Source organism: Apiospora marii (assembly GCF_038362585.1).
Source record: "Apiospora marii strain CBS 49790 chromosome Unknown utg000007l_segment0_segment0, whole genome shotgun sequence".
In the NCBI taxonomy this organism is placed as follows: domain Eukaryota; kingdom Fungi; phylum Ascomycota; class Sordariomycetes; order Amphisphaeriales; family Apiosporaceae; genus Apiospora; species Apiospora marii.
Genome location: NW_027117379.1, coordinates 760,347 through 775,014, shown reverse-complemented (window position 1 = coordinate 775,014; position 14,668 = coordinate 760,347). Strand labels below are relative to the sequence as shown.

Genomic DNA, 14,668 nt, shown 5'->3' with positions numbered 1-14,668 from the left:
AACCCTCTTGCCTTTAAGTATATGAATAAGAATACTACCGCTAGGCTACACCAGCCCGGTCAAGGGAATCATATGTCAATTTGGTTTATACGTCTGTGTTGGTCAGCGTAGACCGTTGTTTCGAAGGGGCAACCAAGGGATCAAGCTTTGGTGTTGCCATGGAATGTCCCCAAGCCCTCTCTGAACTCAAATGCGCCGCCATCAACTGGGTACTGAATTATCATCAGCAAACCCCCAGCACCCGTAGAAGCCATCTCTATTCTCCTTCTCATTAGTAAAAAGACAAAGCATCCCAGAGAGCGACCGCCAAGGGGGCTGTGCTAAATAAAGTGTTTAGCGTCTTGCAGTGCGCAACGATCATCTTTCTGACACGATCAGTCTTGGGACAGGATATGCTGCGGCGTGATGGGAAGCGACTGGCCCGATGGCAGTCCCGAGAAGAAGCAGAGGCTCATTGGCTTAGTGTTGGCTGCTGTTAGACAGTCCTCTGAATTCGCTGAGCTGGTGGAAATAGGCATCTTATCAAGAATTCCGGTGCCGAGAATATCCCATGTCGCGCTTATACAAGCGCGTCGTGTTGCGTGTGTTTTATCACCATGACTTCCCACCACGTGGCTTGCCATCACTTCGAGGGTAACGATATTGACACAACAAGCGTACTATACCCGGATATGCGGTCTGGATTCGTATCTCCCACTGTACCAAGAGACGCTTATTGTCATGTTCTCGGGGGCTCTGCTACTGATGCGTTGAAGTAGAGAACCATCTGCGCTCAGTACACCAGAGTTCCACAGTAGCGGATACTGCATCAGAGCCCATGGGAATTCCATCCAATTCCCTGCGTGGAGAAGAAATGTTTCGTTCCAAATATGTCGTCGGGGTATCAAGCTTGCATCGGGAGGGCTCAGGAGGAATATTCATCGTAAATCGTCCCGCAACCCACTATACATAATATCCACAGGCTCGCAGATAGGATTCTCCAGTCTTGCGTCCCGGTCTGCTCCGAGAGACGAGAGGGTAGGGACACCAGTCCAATCTCGCCTCGTCCGTGGCTGAACATTCGAGAGTGTCGAACGGTATCTGTCAGCCGATGCCGTCCATCAGACTTCACACAGCTTGGCATGGCCATGCCCGTAGGAATGATAGGCAATCGTCCTGGAATCGTTCGTGATTATAGGCAGCATTATCGTCGCGGTGACCCGCCTCTCCGTGGGATACTGGCCTAGACCACCTCCCCTTGAGTTTCTGGCCCTACGGCTCCGGCCTTGCGTGGGGCACATCGGTCTGATCCGACTCTGATGGGACTATCCTCACCTGACATGGGCTACTCAAGACGGGATACCACCGTGCAAGATTTAAAGTTTCGGAGCAGTGAGCGTAGCAATCGATAGGCCCCATATGCAAATGTCACGCATATGCTCCCCGGGCGCCCCATGGTCTCCAGCGCACGCCAGTGAGATACCTAGATCGTCGACACCGAATTCCGAAGCCCGTGCACTGCCAGCTTGTTCGACGTCCAACACATCTGATGCGGCGGTGGTTTTTATGTGTCAGTTGCCGCTTGTGGTGACAAGTTGCTATAGACCGTCTGACCTTTGCCCTGACGGATGTTGGAAACATGCATGGGCAGATAACACTTCCTGTACGGGTGTGGTTATTGAATAGGTTGAATTTCAGGTCTCGTTGATTTCCATGCGTGGCTCCTGATGGCAAGCCTCCGCCATGGGCAGAACGGATACCCCGAGGTCTCCTTCCCTCACCAGCTTGACAGTAAATGTAACGAACGTATCAGTTGGTATGGAGACGCGTGCGCAAAACGCGGAGTGAGAGCCCCTAATACAACGTTCGCCATGCCGTCGGCCGATGTCGTACGTCGTCGCAGATGAACCACAAATACCGGGTTGCTTGACTGTGGGTTAGGGATTGTATGTAAAGTGGTTGAAATCCATCCCGCTTGGTCATCAGAATAAGAAAGGCCTGATTATATAAGCTGAATGCGCCTGCAGGAGCGGGCAGCGTAATTGTACATAGAATTGAACCCTTGGCACTAGAATGCCGGTCACATGTATGATGTATCATTGGAGATCTGCAGGCTGGGGGGTCCAAAAGCAGGAAGGAGTGGCGGATGTCGGGCAGCCGGGTAGCGATCAGATGCGGCTGCAAGCTAGGCTGTCGGGGGCGGCAAACCTGGCTATCGGTTGCAGGGTCAGCCTCAAAACGACGGCTGTGGTCTCGTTTCCAACGCCAAAAAGCACGACATGCGCCGGCGGCCGCAACGGCTCGCGCAACCATTTGCCTATGCCTACTTTTTTTTTTTCCCCCAGTCCCCTCTTTCACTTTTTAGCATCATCGTTCCTCGAGCACGCCATTGTCAGAAACGAAGGCGTGATTGTTCGGTCCTTCCTGCCCTGCACTTGGTCCACGCCCCCTGCAGGCCAGCAAACCCCTTGGGTGTGACCGACTTGCCGGCTACCTTTGCCTATCTGCGTACGCACAGCAACGTCCATGTGTACCAACGAGCGCTGCTTATCAGGCTTACGCACGCGCCGCTGACATTGTACGGGTAGGTAGCACGCCTTTGAGCACGTCAACGCACGCAATGATTGGCAAATGTGCAGTTGCATAATTGTGACGATCTCTGCCGAGCCTCTCCCTCTCTCTGGACGGTCACGAGCGTTACGAGCAAGCCATGGAAGAGCATGGCCTAACTCAGACCCGCCCGTCCGGACAAGTAGGTAAACCAAACCCGCCAGCAGGGGATCGCGGAGAGGGAGGCGCCGGAGAGACGAGATGCATGAGATGAGGTGTCACTGTTTGCCTGTCACTCTCTCACACACACACACCCTGTAGAAGGAGGACGACGAGAGTTCACTCGTGCATCAACCTATTGCGACTCACGGGGTTGCATACGCTTTTTAAATCAAGTCCAGTTTACCCGTAACAGACGACAAGCCTCGGGTTGCAAGATGAGCCCATGCAGAGGTGCGATGGCGTGCTTGCAAGCCTGCCCCATCGTACATAGAGGGCAACTTGTCCAGGTGCCAGGGTCTGAGGTTCGGTGTTCGGCTTGGGCGCTGGGATGGACGCCTCGGCCCTCTGGACCCAATATCGTGCCGTTGACCCTTCTTCCATCCATATCGACAGACCTGGTCGGTCTGACGCCATATGCCTGGCCTGTAAGAGAAGAGACAAGACAGAGTTGCACACATATGTCGTTTATCAGTGATCATCAAGCTCAGTGATGGTGTCATCCTGGGATCTACAAACAACACAGGACCTACCCTGAAGCAGTAATGCGTGTGTCTAAGTACGATATATGGCCAGCTTATGGAATCATGTTCCATAGCTTCCAGGAGACAGTGGGTCACCACCACGGACGAGGCAAAAGTCTGACGTTTGGGACTTGTGGGAATTCCCCTACCTACTGTAGATTGATTTAATTGCCTATTTTTTTGGCCGCGGAATAGAAAATCCCATGGCTTTTTCTTACCCTGGGAGTGGTATTGTATACTTCAAGCCCGACGGTCCTGAAACGGCGACCGGGCGTTGCGGTCCAAGAATGCAAAGTTTCAGTGACTTGTTCAGCTATTGCCTTAAAAAAAGAACGGGCTTTCCCCTAAGCGGCCAATCAGCGACGGAGCCTTGGGCCGCAAACGGCCTAGCGCGGATGTCGTGATCGATTTTCAGACGGCAGAGCCAAAGATCTGATCTCGACAGGGGCGCTACTTGGTAAGCATCATGGGCACTCTGACAGAGTTCACTGCCTGCCAGCTCAGAAGGAGCAAAGCACGCAATCACGCAATTCTCACTACTTGTACCAATGCCATAGCCAAGCAATACTTCTTTCTGCTGGGAGGAATAATGCGGCCCCCCTCCCAGCACGCAATTACTAATGCCACCCAGTGGGCGGCTGGTGTAAGTCCCCTCCAGTCTATGTGGAATTACAAACCAAACCACCAACCAGGAACCACAGGTAGGCAACTGGAGTAGTAGTCCCGGGATAGAAAATCGAACGTCTTCTTCCCTCTCCCTTCCCCGAGGACATATCTTCTCTTCTTCCCTCCTCTCCCATACTCTTGTCTGAACTTCCCCAGACTTATACCCCAAACAAGTAAACCTATACCCATCCCTCATCACGCGACACTCTGCTCTGTCGTCATACAAAGCTTTCATAAGCAAATATCTCGTCCCATCTGCCAACTGCTGTTAGCTCCCATTATAAAGAACTGGTGTGCCCCTTCACACACTCACATTGAATACTCTTGAAGAACCAGTAAAGGCGATTTCCCAACAAGTGTCGTCCTCTCCAATCTCATCACCCACATCCCACATTCCCACAATGGCATCCACCCAGATGTCGTCCTTCGCCTCCTCCCCGGCCGTCAGGCCTGTTGTAGACACCAAGTCGCCACCCGCCACCGACCTCGAATCCGGCTATGCGTCGGGAGCTTCCTCCGCCTCCGGTTCTACCACCAGCCTGCCCCTGATCAGCCTGACCAAGCCGCACATCCGCCACCTCAACCAGCAGCTTGAGCGTATGTCGGTGCAAGACCGACTCCGCTTCGTCAAGGCCCTCTTCCCCAACCTGTACCAGTCCACTGCCTTCGGCCTGTCGGGCCTCGTCGCCATCGATGTGCTCTCCAAGATCCAGACCGAGGACCCGGAAGCCCCCTCCATCGACCTCATCTTCCTCGACACCCTCTACCACTTCAACGAGACCTACGACCTCGTGGACCGTGTGCGGTCCCGTTACCCCAACGTCAACCTGCACGTGTACAAGCCTTCGGGCGCCGAGAACGTTGCCGAGTTCGAGGAGCGCTACGGCGAGAAGCTGTACGAGACCTCTGAGGAGCTGTACGATTGGATCGCCAAGGTGGAGCCCCAGCAGCGCGCGTACGCCGAGCTGGGCGTGGCCGCCGAACTGACCGGCCGCCGCCGGTCCCAGGGCGGCCAGCGGGACAAGATCCCCGTGCTCGAGGTGGACGAGGAGACGGGCATCGTCAAGATCAACCCCCTGGTCGACTGGTCTTTTGCCCAGGTCCGCAACTACATCGCCGAGCACAACGTGCCCTACAACATCCTGCTGGACCAGGGCTACAAGTCCGTCGGCGACTGGCACTCGACCAGCCCCGTCAAGGAGGGCGAGGACGAGCGCGCCGGCCGCTGGAAGGGCCAGGCCAAGACCGAGTGCGGCATCCACAACAAGAAGTCCCGCTACGCCCAGTTCCTCGAGGAGCAGCAGCGCAAGGAGCAGGAACAGCTCGCCGCCGCCCTGGAGAAGGTGGAGATCGAACAGCGTGTCGAGGTTGCTGCATGAATCAGCACTACCACTGCTCTCCACACCACTTCTCCGTCCTTCAATGATGTAAGAGCCGGGCAATAAGAAGTGAAGACTCATTTCACGATATATATGAAGCGAGACCCGGCAAGGGTCTCTTTGGGAATTTTTGCTGCAGCATTTTCAGGAGTTGGGATATCCATGCCCCAGGAAAGGCGTTCGGGACAGGCGATCAGTTAGGCAAGCGGAGGAGTTTATCCTTTATTTGTGTTTGTTGTTAAAATAGTGGCGTCTTCGAGAACATCCCTTATTCCTTTTCGGATGGGGTTGTTACCATATGGTTTGGTCTGGCAGCGGATAGCGAGTCAGCATCTAGCAGCGAGTGAGCAACAAGCTTACGATAGATAGAGAACTATACCTTGATAATAAAACAAAACATTACATTATACTCACTCGGTGTTTCCCCCCTTCTCTGCCTTCGAACTGTGATCGTATGACCGTACCCTGTGATGTGATGTAACCATCCTCTCGGGACTTGCCACGGAGCGGCCCGAAGACGAAGGGACGACCCGGGTCAACGGCCGATTGATACATAAGCCAAAGTCGCATCAGGGTCCTTTCGTTTCAAGGTTTGGGATAGACTGCTTTGCCGCCGCTGCTGCTGCACCATCTCACACCCCGGATTGATGATGTTGAGTCGAGGTCCATATCATGTGGATGCGAGGCTTGGATGGCAGCGGTGATTGGCGGCGAGAATTGCAATCCGCCCGCCTTCCCCCTCCGTTCGTTCTAATTCTTCCCCCATGTGACCCGCTCGCTGCTCCAATCAGAACATGGCTTTTCGAGACTTACAACATCGCATATCAATTCACTCTCCTACATACTGGATGTCCATACTCGGAGCTGACGCCACAGCTAAATACGGCCGCAATATATTAACGCTACTTGTACATGGTATAATCAGGATGCAGACACATGCGAACTTCGCAACGCAATAGTTCTAACAAATAACCTAGAGAAGGAAGCATTTCATGATGTCAAATATTGACGCCACCTACAACACTAATACACGGCGAAGCTCAACGGCTTACCAGTGAACCAACGCCAAACGCAGCCGTGTATGTGAATGGGGACATATGATGGTTGATTCGACGACTGGTAGAACTTGGACCTTCTTGAGAGCGGCAGTCGCTCATGCATCGTCATCCGTTCTTCGCACAGGATAACCTGCCGCGGCAAGACCTATATAGACTTGACAGCCTTGGAGGTCGATATCAGGAAATCGTTAATGAGTATTTTGGTCTCTTAATATCTGGCGAGGACGCCTTGGATGCCCCAGCTGTCATCAAACTTGAGCTACTCGTGATATCTCTCGATACACCAGTCGATGCCGGCACCGGCCTTGAAGACTAACATGCTCGCTTACTTGATCGAAGCGATGCTGATTGCGAGGCTGTTGTGGCCATAGTCTATGCATCGGCTTTGTCTCTGACACCAAACAGCTCTAGAATCAACCTTGCGCTTCAGGATTGCTGCCATACCCGGGCCCAGACAACTAGTCGGTCTGCGTTGGTGCCTTCCCATGTCTGAGTCAAGAGAGCTCCCCTGGATCATACCCAGAAGTTGGATAGGATGTGGGAGGCTATTGGACCAATAGCTGGGATTGCTGCGTTCGGGTGTGCCCAGCTATGAGAAGGACAAGTGATTTGAGATGTTCCTTCTAGGAGGCCCGTTTCGGGCTCGGCTTTGCCCCTAACCTAGCCGCGCGCATCATCAATGCGCCCTGAGCTGTAAGGCAGCTTCTCTGTCCATACTATGCCTAGATATTCTGCCAGTCTACAGGCTCTATTAGCTAGCTGCAATGAGAAAGGGGCGGTGGTACGTTGACAGCTGAACCTATTGTACCTTGCAAGAGCGCACACTTGAACAGCATAGTGTACTCCGAAGGACCCAAGTTGGCTGACTTAGAGTCCCGCCCCTTTTACCCGGCAGCGACAGTAGAGTGAGCTGGTCGGAGTATCTGGCGCCCTTGTGTTGAAATGGGGAAAGTTGAGCTTTTTGAAAGCAAGTACTCAATATATAACATACCGCATACACTTTGACATATGGGTATATCTTCATGAGGTCCCCAATGTAGGTGGTCCTAGACAGATCAAGGGCAACCTGTTGGCCGCTCTACAGCTTTCAAGACGTTTTGGCGACGCTTCAATGGAGCCGGGCGATTCGAAACAGTGGCTCTAGCAAGTGGCGCCAGGACCCGAAGCCCACTCGCCTCAGAGTTTCTTTGAGACTGATGGTATTGGCGGAGAGAGTACCGACATATCAAAGGTCATTATACTTGGTAGAAACCGTGATCAACGTTGTGGGTTTGGTGGCACAGGAGAAGCAACTCAGCACCAGGATCCCCATCAAGTTCTCGTTCAGCGAATGTGAGGTGATGTCACTGGTGGCGTGTAAGCGGAAGGCTTGATCTGTCTCGTGTGTATGCCATTGAGTCCATCCCTAAGCGCCTTTTGACTTTCCGGATCATGTTAGGGTGGGCAAATAGAAGTTCTTCTCTGTGCTCGAGATACAACATCTGTGTTTCGCTATCTGGTAGGTCGTACAGAAGGGAAGGGCTCAGTCATGCCGTGAACACGGGACGTGTACGTTGTCATTCATAGTGATGGCGATGCTTTTTGCAACAACCCAGTCGTAACGCTTCCGAACCTCAGATGGCATTTCTCCACATCTAAGATCGTCCTGTGCAATTACGAAGGATGCCCTAGAGTCGGGTGCTAGCCTCAGAGAGTTTGGATATAGCCGTACACTCGTGCTTTCAGCATCATGGCCAGGGCCACTATTAAATTGCTAGGTGCAAAGTACCTACAGTAACTGCCAAACATAGATGACTTGAGTGGTCGTTTTACGTGTCCAAGAAGGGACCCCTTTCCTTGCAAATGAAGGGCGTTCTTATAAGTCAAGCCATCTGACCTTCATGTGTGTCAACTGCATCTGCATTGGCCAGTATGTGAACTCCCCAATAGCCATTGGTGCCATGCCATCATAGCCTGATTTCCGCCTGCTGTTATAGTCTTCCTTTTCGAGCTATATGAGGTCCCATCATGTCGCATTTGGCTTTGCGCTTCTGATGGTCCCCTTCCCCCTTTTACTGCCTATTATTCGACCTTACCATGTCCCACCCATGTAAAGTCTTCTGATTTGACAAGATACCGGACTTGGGGTCCCCTCTGAGCCACTTCTGGGGTAGCTCTCACCGTTGTTCCATTCACAGTACCATACTCCCTGCAGCTTATTCTGAATCGCCTCAAACCGCTGGGTGCCACCTAGCGCGCTCGGTACTCCCACATTGTGCAGGCTCGTGGCCATCTCTCAGGTGTGCCATAATAACTGGCACGGGGCGTCCTCTTAGCACCGAAGCCGATTTGAAGGGGTTGGAGTAGACCGGCCAGTCACGCGATAGAGTCAGTGAGCTGCTTGATAACATTGCACCGTCACAGACGGCCAATCATTTCAAGAACGGTAAGAACAGCGACGCACGCATCCCTTCCGGCCGCCTCTGTCACACCAGCAAATGGGATAAGAGAAGCCTGTCCTGGCCGCTGTGAATGGCGCTTGATGTGGTGATGGGATGGACGTAGCTATCAGCTGTGATATGGCCATCGCCCTTTCCTCAACGACACTGGCTGGAATAAGTCACTCTTGGCCAAACGGCCCTTGCGGGCCCTATGGCCAGACTCGTAGGCCGTCAACGTGACGCCGAAACGGCGCAAGGCAGAAAGAAGGAGTATGAAGCATGATCCAGGATTCGTAAAGTCACATAGACGAGGACGAGAACGCAATGGATAGCTTGATTGAGAATCATGGGCTGGTATGGGGACGGCCCACCTTGCTTTGGACCATAAATAGCAACTCGGGTCAGCAAGACTTCATTATACATAGACTTGTCTAAGCCATGAGTTCTAACGAAGATTGTCGATCTCAGCAGCCCATGAGGACAGCTGCAGCCCTGATCTGCAAGAAATGAAATGATTGATTGCATGTAAGAGCTCCGACGCCCTTTCGCCGAGTATTATACCGATACCTTCAGTGTTTTGGTGGACCGGGATGCAGGATGCGGGATGCAGGGTGCAGTCAGCTACATAACAAGCTAACCTACCAGCCTACCGTTTTCTGTCGCCGGTCCGTTTTGTCTTGCGCAAGAGAGCGCGCGTATGGATTGACTAACCTAAGCAGAAGCCAAGTAGTAGTAAAAGCGGCATGGGCCCTAGGCCCCCGACCTGGCCGAATCAAGGCAGTCAGCACTCAGAACAGGGCATACTGCTCTGTACGGAGTAGCGCCGCTATATTTGGACAAAACAAGAACGAAAATGCGAGTGCCCTTGGGTTTTAGGGCGCCTTGAAAGCCGAAGTCCCTGCCGATCTTCCTAAACTTCCAGTCACCTGTGACGCCAGAATGATTTTTGTCGTACGACAATTTCCCGGCGTTCCTGAACGGACCGAGTGGTCCCAAGTTGCAAGGCATTTTTTGGCGGGGTATATGGTCGCTGTACAACATCTGGCGATGGGGCCGAGCTGGATAAGCCGCCGACGGTCAAAGAGTTCTTCTGCCATGCGCCAATGCTGCAACGACGATATAAGACTTTTGTTGGGCTCGTAATCGCCAAGTTTAAAACGCCAGCAGTGCCTTGAAAGTTCGAAACAAGGATGCCCAAGTCGTCAAGGGGAGGAAGACAAGAGGATAGACAAGAGGATATACTGTAGTCGAAGCCAGCACGTGCTGGAGGCTAAGGAGGACCGTCTCGTCTAGGTCGCATTGTCGCGAAACAGCCAACGGGCCGGGCCAACCCACGTTGAGTTGATGCAAGCAACCGCCCCGTCGGCCTAGCCGTGGGTTCTTGGTTGCGCAATGGGCATCGTGGTTGGGGCCCATTCCTTCGCTTCGGTCAGCGGGCCAAACGCTCCTCTGCTCTTTCTACTGGCAGGTAGTCAAGTCAGTCAGTCAGCTGTCACAACCACCAACCTAACTTCGCCGAAAAGCCTCGGGCGACGATCTGCAGACGTTTCCATGTAAAGAAAAGAAGAAACGAAAACCTTTATTCCCGAGAACCTTAATACAATATATGACCTACCTGACTACGGAGTTACATACAACAAACATATCGTCACCCCGCCCCCTCCATTCACAACCCTTTCTTTTCCAAAAACTAGGCGTCCTTATTCTCCGGCTTCTCGCTCCCCCCAAAAGTCAATTCCCAAATCATGGCTGAAGGCAACCCCGCCACGGCTCACAGGCAGCCTCCGGCGCGACCGCAGCTGGGTGGCATGCGCAGCAGCTCTTCTTACCTGCAGGAGCACCAGCAATATCGTGGCCCTGCCAGCAAGCCCGAGGGCCACTTCGGCATCGACACCGTCGTCGAGGACCTGCAGTCGTCGAGGATATCGCCCGCCAAGCCCTTCAGTCCCTTCAACGGCGTGCCGTCCCAAGACGAGCCGCCCCGCATAGTAGACGGCGGCAGCCATGACTTCACCCACCCCAATTGCGCCGCGCCCCGGGGCCAGAAGTCGAGCAAGCTGATCGCGACGCTGATGTACAAGGCCAACAAGAAGTCGACGCCCCTGCCCAGCAGCCAGGCCTCGGCCAGCAACGACAACCTGCCCTCGCCGCGCCTGCCCAAGTCCGACTCGGACATCCCCGCCAACATGGCCCCGACCACCAACTTCGACGACTTCCCCCTCGAGCCGCGCGCCGCCAACGAGCCCGAGCCCCTCGACCACCTCTACGGCTCCTACGTCTCGCCCATGTGCATCACCTCCTTCCTGCACCTCATGTCCACCTTCCCGCTGCCCCCGGGCTCCTCCGAGATAACCTCGTCGCACAGGTGCTTGGACGACCCCGAGCACCCCCTGGTGGTCGAGCTGACGCTGTCGCCCGGGCCCGCCGAGGACTTCCTGTCCCTGGCCGACCTGCGCAAGCACGAGCTCATCTACCGGTTCGAGCGCGAATGGAACATCGACGTGGCGCTGCAGCGCGGCACCCTCTGGAGGAAGCACCCGCGCCTGGTCGTCTTTGACATGGACAGCACCCTCATCACCCAGGAGGTCATCGACCTGCTCGCCGCGACGCTGACGGACCCGCCGGACCTGGCCCAGCGCGTCGCCGACATCACGCACCGCGCCATGCTGGGCGAGCTCGAGTTCGACGCCGCCTTCCGGGAGCGCGTGCAGCTGCTCAAGGGCCTGCCCGTGAGCATCTTCGAGCAGCTGCGCCCCGTGCTCGACGTGACGACGGGCGTGCCGTCGCTGATCAAGGCGCTCAAGCGCCTGGGCGTCAAGACGGCCGTCCTCTCGGGCGGCTTCCTGCCCCTGACCAGCTGGCTGGCCGGGGAGCTGGGCATCGACCACGCGCACGCCAACGAGGTGGTCCTCGACGACGCCGGCCGCTTCACGGGCGAGGTCAAGGGGCGCATCGTGGGCAAGGAGCGCAAGCGGGAGCTGCTGCTCGAGATCGCCGCCCAGGAAGGCATCGCCCTCAACCAGGTCGTGGCCGTCGGCGACGGCGCCAACGACCTCCTCATGATGGACGCGGCCGGGCTCGGCGTGGCCTGGAACGCCAAGCCGCGCGTGCAGATGGAGGCCTGCGCCCGGCTCAACGGCGAGAGCCTGCTCGACCTGCTCTACCTGTTCGGCTTCACGAGGGAAGACCTCGAGACGCTGTGCGAATGAGGAGGAGGAGGAGGGAAGAAAGAAAGAAGGAGATGAGATGACGAAGAAAGCCTTTGATTATATTAGAACTGGGAACCAAAGTACGCAAGATCCTTCGGTGGGAGGTAGGTTCATGCGCTGTGGCGTAGATGAGAATCCGCGCCAAAAGAAAAACCACTTCCTCGCTCCTACAATCAAGATTGTGAAAGAACCCGACCCTTTCTGGCCTGCGCCTTGTGACTCGAGAAGAGGAATGGGTGCCTCGAGTCTGCTGTCTCCCGCTTTGAAGTAGTGTGGCCCCCTTTCCGGGAACTGTCTATTGTATAGGATAGAAAACATAGTATAAAATTTCAAACATTACAAACATATCCCCGTCATGAGTTCGTGGTTTTGTCCAGTCTCTTCAGATCCCAACTCGATCAAGGTATATGTCGTGCTGGACTATGAGTGAGATTCATGCAATACTACTGAGATCCCAAGATAACGCTATCATCCGCGGATACATAAAGACCCAAAGGAACCGAGAGACATTCCATCACCTGTGGAAGTAGAGTTAGAGATAGATTTTTACGACTAGCTCGACTGGTAGGCAAGCCGTTCGAAGTGTGCGTTTGGCATACCCGGTCGCTAAACCATCGATCCTCTTTCTTTGCTGGATAGTGGGCAAGGACATGAGGATCTCAGCTCACTATTATCCTTGAAGACATAGTTAGATGGAGCTAGCTACATGCTGAACCATGGCCGATGAGACCGTATCTCTTTCACCAACGGGTACTGTCATCTCCTACCGAGACCCCCTTTCGAACGCCTTTCCATACCAAAGCGAATAATTGTACATTATCTTAGTAGCTAGAAACTCTGCCATTTACGTACGAGGTCTACATATCTGTAAATGTCGTTTTGTCCCTTTTCACTCAAAGCTTGTCTCGCGGATCTTGGTAGTCTTGTTTTCTATTGACAGCAATACATTGAACCAAACCTGACGGGTTGCAGAAATACTGACGTTCTTTTTGTTCGTCCTGCAATGGGCAATTTCATCTAGTAAACTGCAGTTGCAGTTGTCTGTTGTTCATGAGAAAAGGGGTAGCGCCAAAACGCTTAAAACGCTTATTTCAACTTCATGGCACATATTCACATAATCACGCACTCATCAACAAAAGCGGCACATGACAGGCTTAGGTGACCAAATATCTTTGAGCCGGGATTCCTGGATATCATTTCCATGCTTTTCAGCGCAACAACGCCTCTATAGACCCTGAGCCCACCGAATCATCCGGGAACAGGCCCCGACAAGGACTCTCTCTCTGTGAGCAGCGAGTAATCCGTAGATACCCAGCACAGAAATGCTTTGATTTGCATGACTGTTAGCTCTGAGGCCACACCTTCTTGCCGCCGGCCTCCTATCGTACACCCTTTCTAGTACACCCCGCAAACGTGAAGAGCGTCTCTTCGCAGCTGTAGGTCCATGACGGACTCTCAAGTCCAGCTGCACGGGGCTTCGTTAGTCTCTAGGGGTTTGGATTCAATGGAGGATGATGGGTTGGATATTAGTACGCACCCTTGCTCCTTTGTCCGCGCAATGTCGCCGGACTTACCATGTTGCTTGCCCTCCATGCCGCCTTCAACCACTAACCGGTCGAATTGGAAGAATTGGCTGACGATCGTTTGGCGCTGCATTATTTCGAGTTAGCCAGTTTCCCAAGCACTGCTTGCCGCTTGATTATCGTATTCCCCCATGCTCCCAAGAGGTTTCCCCGGGCCTTGCCTGAAATGAGGCTTTGCCCCTCCAATGCCCCTCCGGAGCCCCTCCGGAGCCGAGCGGAAGACAAGCAATTTCCACCTTGCAGCCACAAGTTGCCATCGCATCTTCTCGGACCAGAGACACCGAGCCCGGCATATATATTCGAAGAGGGATAAGACCTACCTTCAGTGACTCCAGCTCCTTCAAGCCCTTCTGCATCAACACCTGCACCTCCCGCGGGTCCGACACACCCTTGTTCTCGTGGAAAGCGTCGATGGTCCGGCGGCGGGCGTACTCGCGGAAGTTGTAGGCCTGGAATTGGCGGCCCTGTCGTAATAATGATCGGTACTGTTTTTCGCGAGTTCGTCGTTAGCAGCAGCGCTTGGGTTTCACGAGGGGACGACGAGGCGGCATTCAGCGTTCGTCGTGGAAGAAGTAGGCGTTCTCAGCGGCGCAAAAGCCACAACCCGATGTAGCATGCTGTGTGTGTGTGTGTGGATGAGGAAGGGCGCCTGGACTTACCAATGACCGGGCTTGCTGTGGGAGGTCGCCCTTCAAGGCGGAAACGATGGAGCCGTTGGTCGCCATGGTCGCTGGCAACTCGTGGGCTTCCTTTTGTTCGGGGGTGAGGAAGCGCGATGGGGTTTTGAGTCGAACAAATATAGAACTCTATGCGCTGGAGCTGTGTCGAGATTGGGGGGAATGATGCAAAAGCTGCCGTCAATTACACGCCTGATGGCAAATTCCGTTGGCGATTAATAACAATATGGTACTCCAGTACCTAAAATTCTTAGCGTCGGCCACCACATTTCGGTCGCCGCTCGTCATCGCCAAGACTCCGGGGTTAAGCGGCTACACCCCGAGCTTCCCGTCCTTCCCAGCGCTTACTAGACACAATACCTCCGAGCTTTCTCGGCGCAGAACAGAAAAGGGCTGCTGCCAAG

At 54.1% G+C, this 14,668-nt stretch overlaps 3 protein-coding genes across 3 annotated transcripts; 2 read left to right on the top strand and 1 right to left on the bottom strand.

Moving 5' to 3' along the window:
- Positions 1 to 4,339: 4,339 nt before the first annotated feature.
- On the top strand, positions 4,340 to 5,317 carry PG985_010650 (phosphoadenosine phosphosulfate reductase; the record flags this gene model as incomplete). Its single annotated transcript, XM_066830418.1, has 1 exon — positions 4,340 to 5,317. One exon carries the CDS (start codon positions 4,340 to 4,342, stop codon positions 5,315 to 5,317), a length of 978 nt encoding a protein of 325 aa, XP_066681100.1.
- Positions 5,318 to 10,540: 5,223 nt separating this feature from the next.
- PG985_010649 (phosphoserine phosphatase) lies at positions 10,541 to 12,004 on the top strand (the record flags this gene model as incomplete). Its single annotated transcript, XM_066830417.1, has 1 exon — positions 10,541 to 12,004. One exon carries the CDS (start codon positions 10,541 to 10,543, stop codon positions 12,002 to 12,004), a length of 1,464 nt encoding a protein of 487 aa, XP_066681099.1.
- A 1,455-nt stretch (positions 12,005 to 13,459) lies between these two features.
- PG985_010648 (LYR motif-containing protein 4) lies at positions 13,460 to 14,312 on the bottom strand (the record flags this gene model as incomplete). The annotated part of the gene is made up of 3 exons (XM_066830416.1): positions 13,460 to 13,654; positions 13,908 to 14,072; positions 14,247 to 14,312. 3 exons carry the CDS (start codon positions 14,310 to 14,312, stop codon positions 13,460 to 13,462), a joined length of 426 nt encoding a protein of 141 aa, XP_066681098.1.
- Between the last annotated feature and the right edge of the window lie 356 nt (positions 14,313 to 14,668).